A 20,931-nucleotide genomic window follows, 5' to 3' on the forward strand; every position below is an offset into this window, starting at 1 on the left:
GGCCCAGTGGGGTGCAGAGGGGTCGCTCTGTGGAAGCCTTGGGGGGCAGAGGCTCTGTCCGTCAGATGAGCGTTGCACAGCCCCAGGGTCAGGGGCAAGGCCCTGGGGATGGGCCAGTGCTGGACCTCAACCAGGCCAGGCGGTACTGCAGCCAGGCCGGAGGTGTCAGAGGTATCCCCTGTCACCCCCCCACACACACACACTGAGACCCTTTTGCTTCCCACCAGCGTGCGCTAGCAGGGGGCTTGGCCACAGCAGGTACAGGCTTATGGGATGTGCAGCTGAAGCAGGGCCACTGGTAGCATCTTCCCTTTCCTTTTGGAAGTTGCCCAAGCCTCGCACAACTGAGGTTTTAAGCATCACGCTGTGAGGGCTGGAGAGCTCTGGTCATGTCCCAGTGAGCCTTTGGGCAACACTGAGTGCTGGAAGCAGCATCGCCAGGCTCAGGTGGGGAGCAGTACAGTAATGCTGTGAGTGTAAAACACATTTATTCTGATCCAGCACTGAGGTTGTTGTGCGTGCGCTGCATTTCCTACCATCTCTTTGCAGAAGAGCAGAGGAGACGGCTCCAGGACTATGTTGCAGCCAGAGGAAAGCCAAAATGCCCGAGCGCAAAGTAAGTCAGGAGGACGTTGGGTTTGGATGAGGTGTTCTGTAAAGGTCCTTTCCAGCAGAAAGCACTTCGTGATTCTGAGGTTTAGATGTTTTTTTTTCCTGCCTTGCTAGGGTCTGCCTTCTCCCTGTAGTGATTCACTGCTGTACAAAGACCGCCTCCTGCCTGTGCCTCGCTGCCAGATCAGCGCCTGGGACGGTCCCATGGCATCCAGCAGCGCTCTGTGGAGTTACTGGCAGCAGAGGCAAAGGGATGGTTTGAGTGTTGATGGATGCTGTCATTTCCTGGTGGTGGATATTGTCCTTTCCGGGTATTTTCTGAGCCTCTGTGAAACTTTCTCATGCCAGTGCTTGGGTCTGGCAGCATCAGTCTTTGTGCCAACAGCTCAGCTTCGTAGCTGGGTCTTGAATAAAGGGTGGTTCATGTCTCTCTGCTGCTTTTTAATGACCCTTTCATTAGGAAGGGGCATTTTCAGTGCTTTTAGAAAGTCTCAAGCATGTGTTCAGGGAGTCACCTGGCTCTGCCCTGCTTGGTTCTTCTGGAACCAGCCTGTGTGAGGGCAGCGAGGCACCTTCCTGCTGAGCTTGGCAAACCTGAACACTTGAGAGACTCCCTGTTGCAGTGAGTATTCCTCATGGCATTGTAGTGCAGGGGAAGCTGTAAACCTTCTCAGTGGGGGAGAAGATAAAGGGAAGTGGGATCCGAGACCAGAAAGAGCAAAACAGTCCCTGGTACCAGGGCTCTGGAAAACACCACTAATATAACAGAAATTTGCAGAGAAGATTCATGATCTTTCATTCTGGCTTAGTATACCACTTGCATAGAGGACAATCATCTAACTCTCCGGGCTCTTTCATTACAGAAAAAAATCTGCACAGGCATTAATCTTCACTAATGGCTGAGCTGCAGGCCCCGGAGCAAGGGGTGGGAGAACCACACCACTGGCTGCATTTCAGGGAGGATGATGAGGGGAGCTGACAGCCAGCACTGCTCTCCCACCTCCCTGCTCTGCTCCCAGTGCCTGGGCAGCTGTGGGGCTGCAGCTCGCTGCAACACACTAAACTCTGGGGCGCTGCTGTGACCTGCAGTGTGTGACAGCAGCAGCGGGAGCCTCCAAACCTGCAGGCCCACTGCCTGCAGGAGCTGTTGCGCTTGCTTGTGTTGTCAGTGAAAGCCAGAAGTTTTGTGGCAACCTTGGGTGTCAGTCATAGAATCATGGAATAGTTTGGGTTGGAGGGGACCTTCAAAAGTCATCTAGTCCAACCCCTGCAATGAGCAGGCGCTTCATCTAGATCAGGTTGCCCAGAGCCACATACAGGATGGGGCATCCACCACCTCTCTGGGCAACCTGTGCCAGTGTTTTACCACCCTCACCGTACAGAATTTCTTTCTCACATCCAGTCTGAATCTTCCCTCTTTTAGTTTAAACCCATCACCCCTTGTCTGGTTACAACAGGCCCTGCTGAAAAGTCTCTTCCTATCTTTCTTATAAGCCCTCTTTTAAGAGCTGAGAGGCTGCATTAACATCTCCCTGGAGCCTTCTCCAGACTGAACAATCCCAATTTTCTCAGCCTTTCCTCACAGGAGAGATGCTCCATCCTTCTGATCGTTTTTGTGGCCCTTGTCTGGACTCTCTCCAACAGGTCCATGTCTTTCCTGTACTGAGGCCTCCAGAGGTGGATGCAGGACTGGTTTGTGCTGCTTTTTGGGTACAATATGGTACTTCCTTGATAGCTCTTTGGTTTCCAAAAGCTGCTTCTAGCTCCTGTGACTGAGACATCAGCGTTTTTGTGCCATAGTTGTTAAATGCCTGATATTTGTTTGACTTCCTACAGACCCTTTTTAAAGGACCAGACAAATCACCTGAATCCTCCCTTAGAACCAGTGTCTAAACTGCAGCATGTAAGTAGAAATCTTTTGAGTCTGGTTTTGTGTTTTGTGCTTGAAGGGAGTCTGGGCCAAACAGGGTCCCCAAATGAGGGTTGTGAGTTCCTGACCCCGAGCAGGGTCTGCAGCCTCTTGTGTTCCTGTTCTGTTGACAAGTGCTTTGTCACCCCTGGGCTGGCAGGGCTGGGGCAGGACTGACCTGAGGTTCACTTCTTGTCTCCAGGTCGACAGGAACAAGAAGGATGTTCCTGGAAACAAGGGGAAGGGTGATGGTGAAGTTGGTGCCAAACCCAAGTGGCATGCTGGCCATGCTGCACAGAAGTCTTCAAGCACGTCCCAGAGAGCAGTGGTGGCACATCCAGAGCAGCCAAGGAAGAGTGCAAAGCTTCCCGTGAGCCACCCCACACAGAACAGAGTGAGGCTCCCAGCTGCAAACTGTGGTCACCTAAATCCAGAAAGGACCAAGAAGCCTGTGCAGGAGACTGACCCCACTGCAGCACCTCTGACTGGAAGGGGCCACCCCTCTCCTGGGACAGCTTGCCCTCCAAATGAGGGTCTGGAGGACAGGCTGGTGTGCAACAAAGAAAACGACTGTGCACAGGCCTCCACACACTTGGCTCACAGGCAAAGCTCAGCCATAAAGCCAAGAGCAGTCACAGGCCCAAAGGACAGAATGAATAGCTGCCAGGTTAAGGAAGAGCCATTTGAGGATAAATTCAGGAAAACCCTGCTAGGCTCAAAGAGCATGTCTCAAAACCCAAGTACCAAAACTCGGCCGTTGCAGTCCCCTTGGCCACTCACTGCATCTACTCATTTGCTACCTAAAGGAAGGCAGCCCACAGAGAAGCCACCGCGCTGCACGTTTCCAGTGGGAAGTCTTGAGCACCAGAGTAGACCCCCTCAAATGAAAAGATCTCCCACAAAGCCTCTGGCCTCTGGCAGGCCCCAGGGCTCCACAAACCTGAACACCAGCCTGAAGCCAGGTGGCACTGTGCCGTGGCAAAGGTCCCTAGCTAAAGGGGAGGTGGATAGGAGGGGCATGAAGGTGGTGCCTCCCAGATGTGCAGCAGCATCCCAAGTGACAGTCCCCCAAAACCAGCCTTGCAGCACACAGGGCTCCAAAACTCAAGCAACTGAAGGCAATTTTAGGAGGAGAGACTTGCCAGAGGCAAGTGGCATACAGGCAAAGCGTGTTCCCAAGAACGTGTCAGCAGCAGATCGCAAGTAAGTAGCCGCTTTGGCCAGCTCTGTCCTTTCTTTAAACTCTCCTGTCCCCTGGAAGTGTTTAACTGGGTGAACCTGCACCAATCTGCTGAAAACGGGGTCTGAAGTCCCCTTACTTGTGAACTTGTGAGGCTGATGTCCCAGAAAAGAGGAGGGTGGGTTTGAGGTTCAGTGGTGCCTCGGGTTCGTCTGTGACCTGCTGAGGATAAATGTTCTCCCCAAGCTGCTGAAGTTGGCTAGAGGTAGATTCCCAGGGAAAACAGCAGCCTGGCAAGTGCTGGTGGTCTGCTGGGGTGGTGACAGTGATCCCTGGGTCCTTTGACAGGAAACAGCTGGAAGAGTGGTTGGCATCCAAAGGCAAGACGTACAAACGGCCACCTATGATGCTGCTCCAGAAAAAGGCAGTGAAGCTGCCCTGCAGAAATGTCAAGGAGAAAGAAAAGCAGGAGGAACTGGAGAAGCATTGCTTGGAGAAGATCAACGATGTATTAACTGAGTGCTTGAAGCTCATTGAGGAGGTGAGAATGGGAAAGAAGCTGCTTGGATGGGCTCCTCTTGCCCTGGAGCTTCCAGGGAGATGAGGGTAGGGCCACGTTCCCCCAACAGCACAGAGGGGGTTAGAGCAAATGTTCATGCGGGGCTGCAGTTGCCAGAGTGGTCACATCTCAAGTCCTCAAGGAGTTATGGATGGGCCAAAGGCATGCAGTGCAATGGGGAGGATACCTGGTCACGGGGGGGCATGTGTGTGTCACTGCTGGTGTCTGGCAGGGGACTCTGCAGCAGGAGCTTCTGCAGCAGCAACCCAGGCTGGCTGAGCCGGCTTGAGGCATGTCCCTGGGGGACATCACAGCCAGTGTGCAGCATCACCTCTGGGAGCACTGACCACCAGCCCTGCTCTGGGGTTTGGTGACTCTGTTAGTGCCAGCACTGAGGAACTTATCCCTCTGAAATACCAGACTAATTTTACAAAGGGTAAAATTGAGGCAGGAAAATTATTACATGTCCCCAGTCGTATTGAAGAGCTGCCCCTTCAGACCCTCCCTTCGCTAGCGAGCACTGGGAGAGTGGTTGTGCACCGGCAGCTTCCTGGTGCACACCACCGGCCCTTGCAATTGACGCTTGCCTCTGAGACCTTGCCCTTCTCACAGGGTGTTGAGACCGAGGAGGTCTTGGAGGTGCTGTCTCATGTGCCCCAGGCAGAGAAATTTGCCAACTTCTGGATCTGCAAAGCGAAACTGCTCGCCCGGAGCGGCCCCTTTGATGCGGCAGGGCTGTACAGAGCTGCGGTCTGTGCTGGCGCTGTGGTAAGTGAGGCGCATCTCTCCGGTAGCTCCCTGCAGGAGCACATTTCCTCCAGATCCCAAGGTTGGATTCTGGGATGACTTTAGCAGCACCAGACACTTGTGAGAAAAAGCCCTTTAGAGCTTCCGATCCCACTTTGGCTTCACTTAGCCCAGCCAGCAGGTCTGTGCAGGTGGGAATGGGGCCAGGAAGCATATGCACCCTGTGCTGTGTTGGAGCTGTAGCTGGAAGTGATGTGCCAGCAGCTCAGTGCTGGTCTGGGTGGCACAACTGCAGCATGTGGTGGGGTTTGTGGCTGAGCCTGTGTGCTGACAGCTCACCCTTGGAGAAGGGGAATCCTGCAGCTTTTTGCCACTGTCTCCAGCATGGATGAAGCAAAAAGCTTTTCTCCTATTTGGTTGTAACTCTGGTCTCCATTAGCAAGTCAGGCCTGCCTTGACGTACACTCTGCTTTCCCTGCAGCCGCTGCAGGAGCTCAGAGAAGTTGTCCTTAATATCCTGAAGACTGCAGACCAAATACCAGAAGGTAATGTGTGCATGTGAGGCCACTGGAGCATGGGCAGGCTGGGGTTCTCTGGTTGCTGCAGGCAGGGAAGCAGCACGGTTTGCACTCTATCCCAGCACCCTTGGCTCTGATGGAGACTGAGTGTTGTGAAAGTCCAGAGTTTCAATATGAAAAGTGGGGTGAGATTTCTCTGCCAGGGCTGGGGATGGGCCTGGCCCAGCAAAACTCTGTAGTGAGATGCCCTTGCTGTGGCCGGAGCATGTTCTGCTCCCTCCCTGTCTGCCCTGTTCTACCCTCTCTGCAACTGTGCTGCCGTTTGCCTCTCCCGTCAGGGGAAAAGTCACAGCCAGGTCCTGAGGAGCCCAAGAGCCCAAGCAAGAGGCAGCACGTGGCAGTGACTCCCTGCCTGCCAGGCAGGTCCCTGACCAGTCTGCCTGCTTCAATCAAGTTACAGGTTACCTCTGTACCCAGGTAAGGCTGAGCTGCCTGCTCCTGGCAGCAAACACCCGTGTGCCCGTGCTCACTTCAGGGTTTACCTAAAGGCCTCTTGTCTTCTGTGCAGAGTAAAGGAGCTGCTGCAAGGCCCAGAGCTGAAATTCCTGACGCCTGTGCGGCGCTCAGCGCGCATAGAGCGGGTTGGGAGCTGCTACCCGGAGCTGCTGAGGGACCATGACCCTGTGGTGTCGTCCCTCAGTGAAATCCTGGATGCTGAGGAGGAGACCCAGTTCTTCTTCCGGAAAAACAAGGCTTTGCCGGAGGTGGCGGAGCTGGAGGGGCTGAGCTTGTACCCCCCTGAGAGCTGCTGAGGGCTTCCCAGCAGGGTGCAGGCTTTTTGCTGCCCTGCACTTCACAGACTCCTCTTGTTGCCTATCAACTGTAAATATGTATGTGTTGTACATGATAAGCCTGTTTTAAATATATAAGCACTGTTCTAAATAAATTCTCTGTGTGGATTCAATGTGGGGTGGGGCAGGGGGGTGTCCCCTGGGCCTGCCTGTGGCTGCTTAGCTGTGATTTTTCCTGCAGTAGGATGTCAGTCTGGCTGTGGGGCACCTCCTGGGTTCAGAGACTGGTTTGGCATGAGGGGACCTTAAAGCTCCTCCAGCTCCAACCCCTGCCACAGGCAGGGACCCTTTCCACTGGAGCAGCTTGCTCCAAGCCCCTGTGTCCACTCCGGCCTTGAACACTGCCAGGGATGGGGCAGCCACAGCTTCTCTGGGCACCCTGTGCCAGCGCCTCAGCACCCTCACAGGGACGAGCTTCTGCCTAAGAGCTCATCTCAGTCTCTCCTCTGGCAGGTTCAAGCCATTCCCCCTGGCCTGTCCCTCCATCCCTTGTCCCAAGCCCCTCTCCAGCTTTCCTGAAGCCCCTTCAGGCACTGGAGCTGCTCTCAGGTCTCCCCTTCAGGAGCCTTCTCTTCTCCAGGCTGCCCCAGCCCAGCTCTCTCAGCCTGGCTCCAGAGCAGAGCTGCTCCAGCCCTTGCAGCAGCTCTGTGGCCTCCTCTGGCCTCGCTCCAACAACTCCAGGCCCCTCTTGTGCTGCTGCCCCAGAGCTGGATCTGGGCTGCAGGGGGGGGCCTCCCCAGAGCACAGCAGAGTCCCCTCCGTGACCTGCTGCTCACTCTCTGGGGGAGCAGCCCCATTTGCAGTGCCCCATAGCAGCCCCCAGCCACCCCCAAGGGCTGTCCCCCACCCTGACACAGGCAGCTGCTGAGGCTGGCACCATTTTCCCTGTGTTGAGGAGGTGAAAGGGAGCCCTGATGTCATCTCCTGGTCTTCAGCAAGCAGTGATCGATCCTGTCCTCAGCCCCTCCTTTTGCCTCCTCTCAACATAGCCACCATCAGCATTGGCTCATCATCTTTATTGAGAAACGTTGATGCTGGGAAAAGCCTTGGAGCAGCATCAGGGTGTCCCAGCACGGGCTTGGCTCCGGCCTGAGGCTCCCAAGGGGGTGCAGGGCACCGCTGGTGGGCAGCACTGCCCTCAAAGCTGCCACCCTCAGCCAGGGGCTTGCACTTGCCTGCGTTTTCCTTCAGAACAGCCAATTCTACATCTCCGTTGTGCAAGAGTTTGAGTATCTTATAAATAGGAAAGGGCAGAGGGAGAGGAGGGCCGGGGAAGGGGAAGGGAACCCTGGGGAGCAGCAGTCGCCTCCAGAGCCCAGTGCTGCACCACCGATGGTGCAGGGGGGTCCAGGGACACCCCCAGCGGCTCTCCCAATGCTGGGAGGAGCTGGGGCTCCCGGGAAGCCACAAGTGAGAGCAGGAGCCCCAGGCAGCCCAGGGCCACCAAAGACCTTCCTGGGGGCGGCAGCTCAGCAGCCGCTGGTGTGGGGTGGGCTCAGGCTTCTCCATCATCCTCCTCCTCCTCCCCGCTGGAGTCCTGGGGGACAGCAGCAACCTGAGGCCAACGTGAGGGGTCAGTGGGCACAGCACCAGGGTGTCAGTGCTGGGAATCCTATGGCCTCATCCCTGCGCCTCACCTGCGGGCTGGGGTGGCCATGCTGGGCCAGGGCCATGCTGGCCTCCCCCGTGTCCCCACGGCCGTGCTCCACCGTGGACTCGTGAGCCATCTGTGTGTGGAGGGGCTTTGAGAGGGGCCGGCCCCCAGCAGCCAAGGGCTTGGTGCCCACCCAATGCCTCCCCCAGGGAAACTGAGGCACGGTGGGTGAGCGGTGGGGGGGGGCTGCGAGCGGCTCACCAGGACTGGAGGGGCCCGGAAGAGGTAGCTGAAGGGGTAGTAGAGGAAGTTGATGAAGGAGGCGGCGTAGAGGTCTGCGTAGCGCATCAGCTGGCTGGCGAAGAGCGTCTGGCGCGAGCCGCAGCGGAAGAGGCTGCCCATCTTCCCGTAGCACATGTCCATCTCGTGCGTGACTTTCTGCGGGTGCAGCGGGATCAGGGCACCCAGCGCCGTGGCAGCGGTGGGTACAGGAGCGCGCTGCTGTCCCCGGGCATCACCTGGATCCGACGCTTGATGGAGCTGATGTCCGGGCGCTCGCTGCTGCCGCTGTCCAAGTGCCTGCAGTGGGACAGACCCGGCTGGAGGGTCCCCCCATGGGTGCCCACACCCCCCTTCTGCTTCCCCCAGCCTGCCCCATGCCCACTTACTGGTACAGCTCCGCGAGGAATAGATCCAGGCTCCGCAGCTCCTCAAACAGCTCTGCAAGCGCAATGGGTCCGGCTCAGCACAGGCAGCATCCCCACTGCCCGACACAACCAACACGGGCTTGTCCCACTGGGGCTGGTCTGGCCATCATGGCAGGGGGGGAAGGAGGCTCGAGCCCCCCTCCCCAGTCCTCCCAAGCTCTGCTCACCACTCTTCTCCGTCCAGACCTGCAGCTCGCGCGCCAGCTCGGGCACCACCAGGAAGGTTCGCCAGCCCTGCCGCTTCTTGGACTTGAGGATGTCCCCGAAGATGTGGTCGCCCATGTAGAGGATTTCCTTGCCCTTCACGCCCAGCAGGTCACACACCATGTCCGAGGAGCCTGCGAGAGCCAGGCATCAGGGCGTTGGCGCAGGCGCATCCCCCCCGGGCTGCCCATGGAGTCCTGCTCACCGCCAGAGTAGACGGCGCAGTGCTGGAGGGGGCCCGTGTATGTCCCGATGCGCAGCTTCCCCGTGTCCTGCGAGACAACAGCAGCCCAGGAACCGTCACTGGTGCCCGTCCTGGGGTCAATCCACCCTGCGGTGCCCCAACCTGCCCCGCGGCCCCACCGTGTTGACTTGGCGCAGGACGGTGCCCTCGGCAAAGAAGAGTGGTTTGCGGGTGTCCACCACGATCAGATCAAAATAGGATCTCCAGGGGCGCTGTGCGGTCCCAGCCTGGCAGGGGGGTGTCAGCAAGGGGCTGCGTGTGGCACCCCACAATGCCCTACACCTCCTGGGGAGGACAGACTCACCTTGTCCCCATCGCTGAAGTCGAACAGGTAGGACATAATGGCCTGCAGAGACACCCAGCATCGTGCCCCTGTCAGCCCCCAGCCTGTGCTGTACCCCCAGGGTGGGACACACAGACACACACAGACACACACACACACACACACACACAGTCCCCCCCCGCTCACATCGGTATAGTTGTAGTCGCTGTTGGTGGCCAGGAAAACCTTCCCCACCTCCTTCATGCGGCTCAGCAGCAGCGGTACACGGGGCTGGCGAGAGGCAAGTCAGCACAGGGGGACCCGGGAGGGGTCCCAGGAAGCGGGGGTCCACAGACACTCACGTCCTTCACCACATATTTCTCCAGGTTCTCCAGAGTCTTCTCCTTCAGGCAGCCCTGCAGAGGGGACGTGGATGGGGGGGGGGGGTCTGGCAAACACCATCCCAGGTGTGGGGGGGGCATCCTCAGGGCCCTCAGCACCTCCTCCACCAGTAAAGCCCCCCCCCGGACCCCTGCTGCTGCCCTCACCAAGAGGTGGACGTGGTCCATGGCCTCGCGCACGTCCTGGAACATGCTGCGGAAGGACATGAAGAGGTTCCCGTGCTTGTAGCCAGTGTCACAGCTGCAATGGTTGGGAAAATGGAGGTGGGGGGGAGAATGTGAAGGGGCTGCTCTTCCAAGTGAGAGTCCCCCCAACCCCTCCCCAGTACACCAGGTTCCGCCCCCCCATCTCCTTCTTACTTGATGTATCTGGAGCAGTTGGTGAAGAAGTCCACGAGGCAGGCATAGAGATGGGCCTCTGTGGGGGAAAGGGATGAGGAGGGGCATGGGGGCTGGGTAGCAGCACCCACCGTGGTGGGGGGGCTCATGGTGGGGGTGCCTCACTCACCTGTGAGGTTGAAGAGGGTGTTGAGGATGTGGAAGCGCTTCATGTCATCCCTCTGGATGAACTTGTTGGGGTAATAGTGCAGGATTTCGGCCCTGGGGAGGGAGCAAGGAGCTGCAGCCTGCACCAAGGGCCCCCCGGCACCCCCATCCCTGTGGGCTCCCAGCCTCACTCACCCCTTAAGGAAGCGGAAGCCATGGGCACAGACCAGCAGGTTCCCGTGGGAATCCACCTTCAGCAGGTTCCCATACAGGGCATCGAACACGAGACCCCTGCGTGCACACCCCATCAGCGGGGGGGTCCCGCCCGTGACACCCCCCCCACACTCACCCCCTCGAGCACCCCTCACCGTGTGGGGAAGGTGGGGTCGTATTTGTAGGCGAGGATCTCGGGGGGGTACCCGATGGATACGAGGTGCTGCAGCAGCAGCGCAAAGGCCAGCTCCTCGTAGTCGGGGGACTTGTACACTGTACATGGGGGCAATGGGGGGTGTGGGCAGGGGATGGGGGGGGTCACCCCACCCCACCCCCTCCAGGGTCCCCAGACCCACTGGCCAAGGTGTAATCCATGTCGAAGCCGAAGCATTTGATCTTCTCCAGCGCCAGGCTCCGGTTCACAAAGATCCTGGGGGTGATGGGAGGGTTACGGGGGGGGAGGGTAGGGCTGGAGGTGGCATGAGGAGTGGATGGGGACCGGCCCCCCTTCTCCCCCATCCCTGGACAAGGGCCCCAAAGTGAGTTACTGGAGCAGAAAAATGGGCTTTTGAGCTGGAAATGGAGCCGGAGGGGGGGCACTAAGGGGGGTGGTGTTTGCCTCCCCGACCCGGCAGTATTACATGGGGGCCCCCAGGGCCTCTGTCCCCTCCTCACCCCCTAAGGTCCTTCCCTCATCTCCTGCACCCCCTCCCAGTGCCCCCCCCTTATCCCCGTGCCCCGCGGCTCCCGGTCCCACCGGTGCAAGCAGTCCCTCCGCAGCGCCCGGGGGTCTCCCGGCCCCGGGCCGCGCTCCCCCTCGCTGCCCATTGCCGCCGCCTCGGGCCGGCGCCTGCGGCCGCCGCCGCTTTAACGAAGCCCCGGGGACCGCCCCGACCCTGCCCCCGGCCCGGCCCCCCCCCCCCCCAGCCCCCCCGGCGCAACAGTCGGGACGGGACCTGGGGCACCACGGGGTGGGGACCCCCACAGTGGAGAGGGGGGAACCCCCAGTGCCCTTCCATGGGGCAGCGCCCCCCGGGCAACCACAACAGGGGCTCCCCCTCCCCAGCCCCCCCGCGGTGCCCCCCCCCGGGGCCGGTGTTTGCCCGACGGTAGCGGGGGGCGACCGGCGGCAAATCATTAACCGGGGTCAAGGACCGGCCCCGCTGCCGCCCCGATGGGCGCCGCGGGGAGGGGCTGGCGCCGGGGACCCTGCCCGGCACCGCACACCGGAGGGACGGGACCCGCGTCCCAGTGCCCGCGGGAAATGGGCACAAGGCGGGGGGTCAGAGCCCCGCGGGGATGCTCCATCCCTTCACCGCAGGGAGCCCGGAGGTACGAAGCTGCCCCCCAAGGCCCGGGGCCAGCCGCGGTCCCGCCGCAATCACCGGCTGCTCTTGCAACACCCCGGGGTGACGCGGGTCCCAGTGCACGGCCCTGACCGGGGCTGGGATCGGAGGGTGGGAGGGAGCATCCGTAGGATGGGGACATGGAGCTGGCATGGGGCTGGCAACAGGCAGTCAGGAACAGACACCCCCCCAACACACACCCCAGGTGTGGGGCACTGATAAAACCCCCCCGGGCTGTTTAGACGCAGTCCCATCACACCATGAGAGATGTGGGGCTCTTATCAGGCAGCCAAGTCCCTGCTCCCTCCCAGGGCACAAGGCCAAGCAGAAGCCATGGGGCAGGATGTGAGTGACAGGGGCAGGACACTGGGCCATCACCCCCCAGCACAGAGGCACCGCTGGCGTACGAAGGAAACCTTTATTGAGTCCGAGGTAGCAGCGCGGGGGGGGGAAAGGGGGCAGGGGCTGCCCCCCAGGGGATGGTTGGGCAGCAGCTGGTGTCCACACCACGACAGCAATGGAGGCAAAGCTGAACACAGCACAGCCCAGGGGGGGAAGGACACCCCCAGGCCCTGCCCTGGGGGGCAAGGACCAGCCCCAGTCCTTACTGAAGGAGGAATCACTGCCAGGGGACCTTAATAACTCATTAAAATGAAGAGAAGTGGCTTCCCATAACTGCTAATCTACCGCTACAGCGCAGCAGGGGAGTCACGGTGGGGGCAGGCGCTGCCCCCAGCAACTGAGCTCCAGGACACGGCCATTAGAAAACAAACATAAAGATACTTCAGTGACAACACAGGGCAGGACTGCAGCAGCCCCAGAGGTGACGATGGCCCTGGCGGGATGAGCCCCCAGCTCCCGGGGCAGGGGCAGCAGCAGGAGCGGCGCGAGCACCCATGTCCTCACATCTTGAGCACAGCGAACTTGAACACAGCCATGATGGCAGCGCTGATGAGCCCCGAGATGGGCACGGTGACGAACCAGGCCATGAAGATGTTGCGGAAGAGGCGCCAGTCCACGGCCTTCCTGGAGCGTAACCAGCCCACCGAGACCACCGAGCCCACCTGCATGGGGACCACGCTCAGCACTGCCCCAGAGCCCAGGGACCATGAGGGGAACCCCACCAAGCCCAGTGAGGAGCTGCCACACTGAGCAGGACCAGGGCACTGTAGCACCCCCATTCCCACAGCCACTTGGCAGAGCCCAGAGCTCCATGAAAGGGGTTTTGTCCTTCCATCACTCCTCTGAGTGTCCCTGCACCCAGCGACTCCCCCCCTCCAGGCTTGGGCAGCCTCTGCCCCCCCACATTGAGATGCAAATGGCAGAGCTGGGAACTGAAGGGCAGCCAGGTCCAGGGCCTCCTGCCCAGCTCAGCCTGGTTAGTGCCAGGCTGGGGGGAGATGAGCTTGCCCCCAGCTGAAGCTGGTCCCTACCTACCTTGCAGTGGGTGGTGCTGATGGGGAGGCCAACATTGGAGGCAATCACCACTGTCAGGGCAGATGCCAGCTCGATGCTGAAGCCACTGCAAAGACACAAAGCGCATGAGAAGCAGGGCACCGGCTACACCCTTCACTGCCCAGCACCCAGCAAGCTCCTCACTTGGCTCTCCAGACCCCCACAGTGACCCCTCCAAGGGGTGCAGAGGGGGCATTACAGGGCCATGCTCACCCCAACTCCACCATCCAAGCAGTGACACCCCCAAGAGAGAAGGGGGAGGGCTTCAGGAGCAGGATGCAGCTTCAGGGCTGCCTGAAGCCTCTCCCTGCCCCACGGCAAGGCCTTACCTTGATGGTGTGATGGGTGTCAGGTCCTTCCCCATAGTCTGGATGACTCTCCTTCCCCAGACCCACAAGCCGATGCAAATCCCTGCACCCCCGTAGAGCAACAACCAGAAGGGAGTTGCCACTGTGGTAGCCACATCGTTTGTCTCATAGACCAGGTAGAGTGCGACCAGGGGCCCTATGGCATTGCTGGAAGGGAAAGGAGATCTGGTCTAGAGGGCCAGATGCTCAGGCCAAGAAAGGCACCAGCAACCTGCTGATCCAACTGACCTGACATCATTGCCACCATGAGCGAAGGAGCCGAAGCAGGCTGTGAGGATCTGCAAGAACTGGAAGAGGAGGGACACCTCAGGCTTGTCCTGGTCCTGCCATTCCTCCAGGGAGCCGCTGCTGCCCTTGCGGTCGCCGATGCCCATCTCCGCCTGGGCCGTGTTTAGGTCCACGTCCGCAGCCGGCTGGGCATCAGCCACCGCGTTGCAGTAGCTGGTGTAGCTGTCCATGCGGACCCTCTTCTTGGTGTCCGCCACGGGCCACGTCAGCTTCTCCATGTCCTCAGTGTCCCTGGCGCGGAGCGAGTCCAGAGGCATGCCGCAGATGGCCATGGTGTAGGAGGTGTAGCTGTTGTTGCGCCGCAGCGGCTTGTCCCCTGAGTCCCCCATGCAGTCCCCCATCTTGGCCAAGTGCAGTTTGTGCAGCAGCTCCTTGTAGAGGCCCGAGTCCTTGTGCACGGTGTGGTACTGGTATTGCCCGCTGGAGCTCAGCTGGTGGCCCACAGCCTGGTTGAACTGGACTAGGTTCCCATTGGGCAGCCGCACGGCTCCTGACAAGGGACATGGCCTGGGCTGAGCACCCTGGGGTGGGGGGAGACCGCCCAGCACCCCCATAGCACCCCCCAGTACTCACCACTGTCGATGCTCGTCTCCTTCAGGTCAAGGCTGGGGAGCTGCTCCTGCTCCGAGGCCTCCTCCAGGTCCCCCAGGTTGAAGGAGACCGTCCTGTCCTCCACCGGGGCTCGCTGGGGCACAGCCAGCCCTGCATCAGCCACAGGGCTCTTGGCATCGCCCAGAGGCACCTTGGGCTCCTCCTGCTCCTCCTTGGGGCTGATGTTCTTCTCCATCAAGGGGCTCTCAGAAGGACTCGACTTGATTTCTCCTGCGAAGGGAGGCAGCTGGAATCAACCCCTTTTCCATCACTGCACCCAAGGCCAGGAGCCAGCACATGGCCCTCGCCATGCATATTTATGGTGGCTAAATAAAATTTACAGCTTCGCCCCATCCTGAACTTTGGAAGCTGCTGGGCAGTCGCACCTTGGCCCAGGCACAGCAGCCAAACAGTCACAAGCCAACTCATCTCCTATTTATAGACCCCCACCACCCACACGGGGTGTGGTAAGCACCATTATGGGGCTTTTATGCCCATTTTTCCTATGGCAGAAGCTCCTCTTTGAGCCATGTTTGTCCCATCCCCAGTTCCCGGCAGCCGTGGGATGCTCTGGACCCGCTCCTGGAGTGGCTGTGACCCCTGGAGCCAATGGGAAGGTCCCCAGAGAACCTGGCCCTGCCAGCCCATCAGCTCCAGCCAGCCCGGGCTCTTCTCCAGCTCCCACTGGAGGGTGACAAACCCAAACAGGAGCTGGTCCCCACCTCCCGAGGGCAGCCTGGTTTCCTGTCCCACTGGAAAAGCCAAACTACAGCACCAAGCCCTGGAAACTGAGGCTGTTCCTCCCCCTCTACCAGGAAAAGCATGTTTTTCTCCAGGTGAAAACATGAGGTCAGCTCCTTCGTACAACAACAAAAATCACCTCCTGGTCACAAACATGACCTGTACCCAGAATGCTTGCTCACTGCAAGGGCCAGGCTGTGGCCTCCAGCCCCTCAGCCTGCCATCAAGCCCCTGCAGCGATGCTCTCCTTGCAGTTAAGGCAAAGCTCAAAACAGCTGGAAGATTGTCAAAGGCTGCCGTAAAGCTGTTAGTCACACCCCAGTTACACCAGTCTGACAAGGACACTGGTTATCCCTCATCTCCAACACCTCGGGTCCCGCAGCCTCCAAGCGACATTTATATGCAAGACCACACACGACTCCAGGATTGCTGCCGGCGCTTCCAGGAGGCAGAGCTGGGGACTGACTGCTCTTTTGGATGCCTTTCAATTGATGTTTTTGCTCCAGGGAAAGGATTTCATCAGCTTACACAGCTTTAAACTTGTGATCTGCATCTGCCAGGCCAAAGATTGATCAGCAGGTACAGGGAGGATTAAAGGTTACACCGGTTAGCAGGCAGGTTGTCTCCAGCCTTCTTCTCTCCTCTATTAAAGGGCAATCAAGCTGTTTGGTATCTGCTGCCATCCTGCATAGTTCCAGGGGAGAAGCCAGCAGCCAGGTACCAGCACAAGGGCTCCTGTGAGGGGCCTCGGGGAGCAGCAGGGCCCAGCTCCATGAGATGGGCCCCAGTGACTCAGGGTTTGCAGAGCAGCTTAAGTGATAACCGAAGCTGAGGAGCCCCTGCTAATAACAGCCCTGCAGCTAATGAGATCTCCCGCTGGGAACAGAAGTTGGTTAGTCCGAGGGTGCCCTTCCCCAAGGGATTGCAAAGACAGAGGTGTTACTTACGTTCAATTTTCTTCTTCATTCTCGGACATACAAAGAACCAGATGACGAGAGCACAGACAACAGCACTCCCCGCCGAAATTAGGAGGATACCCCACAGAGGAAGTTTGTCAAAGAACAGCACTAGGAAATAAAACAACGGATCTTTGAAAACCTCCAGGCAAAAGCCTCCTCCACATATGACTTTGCTCTTCCCAGCAAGGGGACTCCATCACCTGCATCATCCCTGAGCTAATTTACCTGCTAAGGAGAAATGCTGCTGGAATGCCAGCACTAAACCCACACAGGACACACACACTCCCCCCCCCACCCCGTTACAATCTCCCCCCCTCCACGAGCTCATCTATCACATGTGCAGACACTTTCCCTCCCTCTCCTGCAGGCAAACACAGCTGGGGGCTGGTGTGAGCCCGGAGGCTCCTCACAGCCCTTGTCTCCTCCCTTGCTGCAATGTCAAAGCACTCCTGTGGCTGCTGCAGTGCCTGCACCACATCCCTGGCCGGGGGGGGGAAGACACACATACGTGGGACAGGTAGGACCAGGGCTGCTCCCCCCCCGAGCCCCAGGACACTGCTTGCTATCGGGGGGGAAGTCTCCTGCTGCCAGGAGCTCCAGCAGAGGCAGCCAAGGTGCTGGGTGACCCACTTAGAAGAGCTCTCACAAGCGGTGTGACTTTTAGCACCACTTTTGCACTGCACAGCCCACTGCAGACCCTGGGTGAGTACCGCGTGCCTGTGACCACTGAGCTCCTGCAGGCAATAACTCACTGCTCCACCGCCAGCACATCACTGCTGCACCCACGTTCCTGGCTCTCTGCTTGCACCAGCCCCTGCACTGGAGCAGCACCGAGCTCACCCAGCCCTCCTGCAGCTGAGCCGAGGATAAACATGCACCCACCTCCTGGGTGCCAAGTGATAACGTGACCTCGGGGCAGCAGCGGTGCCCTCAGCAGCTCCCCAGGCTGGGAAGCCAAGGGAAGGGGATGCTGACATCCCTGCTTTCCAACCACTGTTTACAGACAGACCTGGCACTAACTGCCCTCACCCCACCTCCAGCGGCTCCTCCACAACAGGAAACACGGGTTCAGACCAACAACAGCTCGTGCCAAGACACCCCGGCGACGGAGGTTACGGAGCCTCCATCTCCACAAGCAAAGCCACCTTCCCCTGCCAAGCCCTCTCCTATCCCTGCCCACATCCTGTCCCCTACAAGACAACATCCAAACAAGCATTGCAATTTGGCTTTTCAAACTGCAGCACAAACTCATCTTCTCGGAACAGGTGCCAGCTCCTCTCACCAGGGATAATGAGTTTGCTCACAGGACAGGAGGATGAGGAGGCACAGCCCCCATCCCTACTCCTATAACCTTGCTACTGGCAGCCTGAGGGGTCTCTCCAGCAGCAGGCAGGTACCCGAGTTTTAGCCCAGGTAAAAGAAGGGGAAGGGTCCTGTTATCTGCCATGCCTGGGAAGTCTAAGGAGAAATGCCTGGAGGGGTTTAGTTTGAGCAGGCCTCTTTGGCTGGGCAACTATCTAGCCCAGACTCAGCGCACGCTAGCCTGCAGCCTTCCGAAACCGGCACAGGCCAGCCGCCTTCTAGGAGATTTCAGCCCTGTAAAGCAAAAAAGGGGTAAATCGTGCATTTAATGGAGGTTTTGTAACAGGTTCATAAATTCAGGTGCAAGCGTTCTGATGGGTACTTACAAGGGGCACCAGTATACATGATGGAGAAGAGGTTGATCCACACAGTACAGGCGTAGAAGACGGGCAAAGCTCGCAAGCCGTTGGGGACAGGATCAGCCTGGAAAACACAGAGCACTGCTGCAGAAAGCTGGACCTTGAGGGCTGCCCAGCAGCCAAGAAGCAGCCCCTTTCCCAAAAGGGAGCTGTTGCCTTGGGTCAGCTGCTGACAGCAGCTCCAAACACCAGGCTCCCGCTCTCAACGGCTCCTCAGGAGTCACCCATGGAGCTGCCACTGTCAGCCGTGAGGTGACCCAGGGCAGGACCAGCCGAGCATCCCAAGTCAAGGCTTTTACCTCAGTCCAGCTGACTTGGACAAAAGAAAAGCTCCCCATTACCCACAAAGCAGCTTATTTGGGCACATACCTACACAGAAAGGCCCTCACCCGAGCAGCAGGAGCACTTAATCTCTGCTGCTGCCCAGCAATCAGAGCCTAGTGCTGGTACAAACACACTGAGCCTTTCTGAAAGCCAAGCAGGAGGGAGCAACTGGACTATTCAGGTCCAGGACGAAGCATGACAGGACCAGCCTGGCTCAGAAAGGCCAGTTACACAAGGAGACTGTGACAGCAGCGATGCTGAATTGTTTTACAAGGGCTGCCAGGTAAGGGCCAGCAGCAATAAGATCTTAACATCTCCAGGGTTAGAAACAGAGCCAAGACCTCAAACAATTTCAGGTAACCTCAAGCATGCAGAACAAAACACTGGAACTCCTCTGGATGGAACTGGCTGGATGTCCCTGCTCTGCACTGGCAGCATCCTGCACTCCAGGACCATCACCATCTCAAATATGAGGTCTAAAGCTGCCACCTTCATTTCAAGCACTTTTGGGTGCCCAATTCCTCCACCTGGGCTTTCAGACACTCCCAGCAGCAGGTGCTTGTTTCCACAACCTGCACCTCACTTTACCTGGGGCACCAGGTGGGAAGAACACCCAGTTCCCACAATCTGGCTGTTCTGGCTTCACAAAAGCTGCTGCCATTGCCTTTATCTGCAGCCTGACACAAGAGAAGGTGCAGCCCTGCACCAGGACTTAGGAAAAGCCTGAGGAGCAGCTCTGACCTTCCCAGCTCCGGGTTACTTCACCACTTGGAAACCACAGGAGATGCCTGGCCCAGATGTTTTAGAGGAGGTAAAGAGACAAATCCTCACACACACACACACACACACACACACCAGACTCTGCTTTGAGGAACAGCTACAGATCTCATTCTCCCATCCCTTTGGCTCCTCTGAAGGGCTCACCCAAGTGCCAGCACACGGATGGATGGGCCTGGAGAAGTTCTGGGGCACAAAACCCAACTGGCAGAGGAGTGAGCATCTGTGAGCCCCAAGGCGACAGAAAACGGGTGAACAGCTCTTACCTTAAGGAGGATGAACCTCTGGACAAGGAAGAACAGGATAGCAGACATGATGCCTGAGAGGAGGGGGGAGATGAACCAGGACAGCACTAGGAGAGAAGAGGCAGAATCAGCATCCCACTGCCAGGAGGGGGAGCCAGGGGTGCACGTGGTGGCCACGAGCTGGACTTACCAATCTTTAGCAGCTCAGACCACTTGACACCTTCTTGCCCTTTGGCCACCAGCGAAAAGCCAATGGTTGCCCCAACAATGCAGTGGGTACCGGAGATGGGCAGCTTCAAGAATGAAGCCACAAGCTGCCACACAGCAGATCCTGGAGAAGAAGGAGAACCCGGTGAGACACCATCCCTGGGACACCCCAGTGCCCCCCACCTCAACCCCCTGCTCCTCACCAAACATGGCACTGATCGAACCCGCCATCAGCAGCTGCTGCTGTGTGGAGTTGTACATGTTCACATCGATCAGCCCCTTCCGGATGGTCTCGCTGACTTTGTCCCCCAGGAGGACAGAGCCCATAGTCTCAAAGATGCTGGCCAGGATACAGGCCTGCCGCAGGGTCACCACCCCCGAGCCCACCGCCGTGCCGAAGGAGTTGGCCACATCATTGGCGCCGACAGAGAAGGCAAGGACGAAGGCGATGATGAAGCCTAAGATCAGCATCCAGAGGAAGTCCGCGGTGGGCGCGGGGAGCACGGTGGGGGTCGGGTCCATGGCTCAGGCAGGGGCTTAATAAATTAGGTGTGAAGTTCAGTAGGGGTTCAGCGGCCGCTATAGGGCGCGAGGGGGCTCTACCGTCCTACGGCCCCGCCGGCCGCAGGAGCCCGTGCACCGCGCCATGGCCTGCGCCTCTCCTCATCCTGCGGGAGAGACCGGGATCAGCACTGCGGGGGGGGGGGAGCACCGGATAACGGCCTTTCCCGCTCGCGCCACCGCCCGCTCCCGCCGCCATGTGCCCGCCCCGCCCCAGCCCAGCCCAGAGCCGGCCCGCCCGGCCCGAGGCCGCCGCTCACCGGCAGGGCCGCGCCGCGCTCCGCTGCTCCCCGCTCCGGTCCGCCCGGGCACCCCCGCTCCGCCCCCGACTGGCGCCGCTGCCGCTGCCGCCGCCGCCGCTTTAAGCGCCTCCCTCCCGCCCCGGGTGACCACGCCGAGCCCCCTCCTCTGACGTTGCGCGCGTCCCGCGGCGTCCATTGGCCAGTTCTCCGCAGGGGAGGAGCGAGGCCGCGCCGCCATTGGGCAGCGCCGAGAGCAGGGCCCCGCCCCCGGCCCTCGCCGGCCCGGCGCGACCCCGCGCGGGCAGCGTGCCCCGGCACAACGTGCGCGTCGAGCGGCGGCCCGGGGTTGAACGGCACCGTGTGGGGCTGGCTCCGAGCACGGCCCGGACCCAGCGCAGCGCCGGTGCGGCACCGGGCCCGGTAGCACCAAGCCCCAGAGGACCGGGCCCGGCAGTACCAAGCCGCAGAGCACCGGGCCCGGCAGTACCAAGCCGCAGAGCACCGGGCCCTGCAGTACCAAGCCGCAGAGCACCGGGCCCGGCAGTACCCAGCCCCAGAGCACCGGGCCCGACAGTACCAAGCCCCAGAGCACCGGGCCCGACAGTACCAAGCCCCAGAG

The 20,931-nt window shown here is 59.5% G+C and overlaps 3 protein-coding genes across 3 annotated transcripts; 1 reads left to right on the plus strand and 2 right to left on the minus strand.

Annotated features, from left to right (window-relative positions):
• The first annotated feature begins 65 nt into the window (after positions 1 to 65).
• Positions 66 to 6,473, plus strand: CKAP2L (cytoskeleton associated protein 2 like). The gene is made up of 9 exons (XM_061440931.1): positions 66 to 171; positions 421 to 616; positions 2,449 to 2,515; positions 2,724 to 3,724; positions 4,050 to 4,242; positions 4,873 to 5,028; positions 5,489 to 5,552; positions 5,864 to 6,002; positions 6,094 to 6,473. Exons 1-9 carry the CDS (start codon positions 66 to 68, stop codon positions 6,335 to 6,337), a joined length of 2,166 nt encoding a protein of 721 aa, XP_061296915.1. The 3' UTR covers positions 6,338 to 6,473.
• Positions 6,474 to 7,707: 1,234 nt separating this feature from the next.
• Positions 7,708 to 11,392, minus strand: LOC133262046 (cytosolic purine 5'-nucleotidase-like). Its single transcript, XM_061440928.1, has 18 exons — positions 11,245 to 11,392; positions 10,844 to 10,917; positions 10,643 to 10,760; positions 10,470 to 10,565; positions 10,297 to 10,388; positions 10,149 to 10,206; positions 9,936 to 10,029; positions 9,750 to 9,803; positions 9,595 to 9,678; positions 9,430 to 9,471; positions 9,245 to 9,352; positions 9,087 to 9,153; positions 8,845 to 9,015; positions 8,639 to 8,690; positions 8,489 to 8,549; positions 8,232 to 8,408; positions 8,014 to 8,103; positions 7,708 to 7,931 (listed from the first exon to the last, which is right to left on the minus strand). Exons 1-18 carry the CDS (start codon positions 11,313 to 11,315, stop codon positions 7,872 to 7,874), a joined length of 1,569 nt encoding a protein of 522 aa, XP_061296912.1. The 5' UTR covers positions 11,316 to 11,392; the 3' UTR covers positions 7,708 to 7,871.
• Positions 11,393 to 12,232: 840 nt separating this feature from the next.
• SLC20A1 (solute carrier family 20 member 1) lies at positions 12,233 to 20,382 on the minus strand. The gene is made up of 11 exons (XM_061440932.1): positions 20,331 to 20,382; positions 19,713 to 20,177; positions 19,493 to 19,633; positions 19,324 to 19,409; positions 17,924 to 18,020; positions 16,224 to 16,343; positions 14,518 to 14,766; positions 13,885 to 14,434; positions 13,618 to 13,803; positions 13,271 to 13,355; positions 12,233 to 12,897 (listed from the first exon to the last, which is right to left on the minus strand). The coding sequence occupies exons 2-11, from the start codon at positions 20,029 to 20,031 to the stop codon at positions 12,736 to 12,738; spliced, it is 1,995 nt and encodes a 664-aa protein (XP_061296916.1). The 5' UTR covers positions 20,032 to 20,177; positions 20,331 to 20,382; the 3' UTR covers positions 12,233 to 12,735.
• Between the last annotated feature and the right edge of the window lie 549 nt (positions 20,383 to 20,931).

This window comes from Pezoporus flaviventris, unplaced genomic scaffold (genome assembly GCF_033815535.1).
Source record: "Pezoporus flaviventris isolate CSIRO_AGI_PZ_B2104156 unplaced genomic scaffold, CSIRO_AGI_Pfla_v1 ptg000184l, whole genome shotgun sequence".
Taxonomy (NCBI): domain Eukaryota; kingdom Metazoa; phylum Chordata; class Aves; order Psittaciformes; family Psittacidae; genus Pezoporus; species Pezoporus flaviventris.

Excerpts from the sequence above, each read along its gene's own strand:
- CKAP2L (XM_061440931.1), top strand. The coding sequence starts at position 66 with ATGAGCGTTGCACAGCCCCAGGGTCAGGGGCAAGGCCCTGGGGATGGG. Across the intron at positions 2,516-2,723 it reads CAGTGTCTAAACTGCAGCAT|GTCGACAGGAACAAGAAGGA; the intron begins GTAAGTAGAAAT and ends TCTTGTCTCCAG. Across the intron at positions 5,553-5,863 it reads TGCAGACCAAATACCAGAAG|GGGAAAAGTCACAGCCAGGT; the intron begins GTAATGTGTGCA and ends CTCTCCCGTCAG.
- LOC133262046 (XM_061440928.1), bottom strand. The coding sequence starts at position 11,315 with ATGGGCAGCGAGGGGGAGCGCGGCCCGGGGCCGGGAGACCCCCGGGCG. Across the intron at positions 10,566-10,642 it reads GACCCCACCTTCCCCACACG|GGGTCTCGTGTTCGATGCCC; the intron begins GTGAGGGGTGCT and ends GTGTGCACGCAG. Across the intron at positions 9,016-9,086 it reads CTGCGCCGTCTACTCTGGCG|GCTCCTCGGACATGGTGTGT; the intron begins GTGAGCAGGACT and ends TGGCTCTCGCAG.
- SLC20A1 (XM_061440932.1), bottom strand. The coding sequence starts at position 20,031 with ATGGACCCGACCCCCACCGTGCTCCCCGCGCCCACCGCGGACTTCCTC. Across the intron at positions 19,410-19,492 it reads GTCTGAGCTGCTAAAGATTG|TGCTGTCCTGGTTCATCTCC; the intron begins GTAAGTCCAGCT and ends CTTCTCTCCTAG. Across the intron at positions 14,435-14,517 it reads GGAGACGAGCATCGACAGTG|GAGCCGTGCGGCTGCCCAAT; the intron begins GTGAGTACTGGG and ends GTCCCTTGTCAG.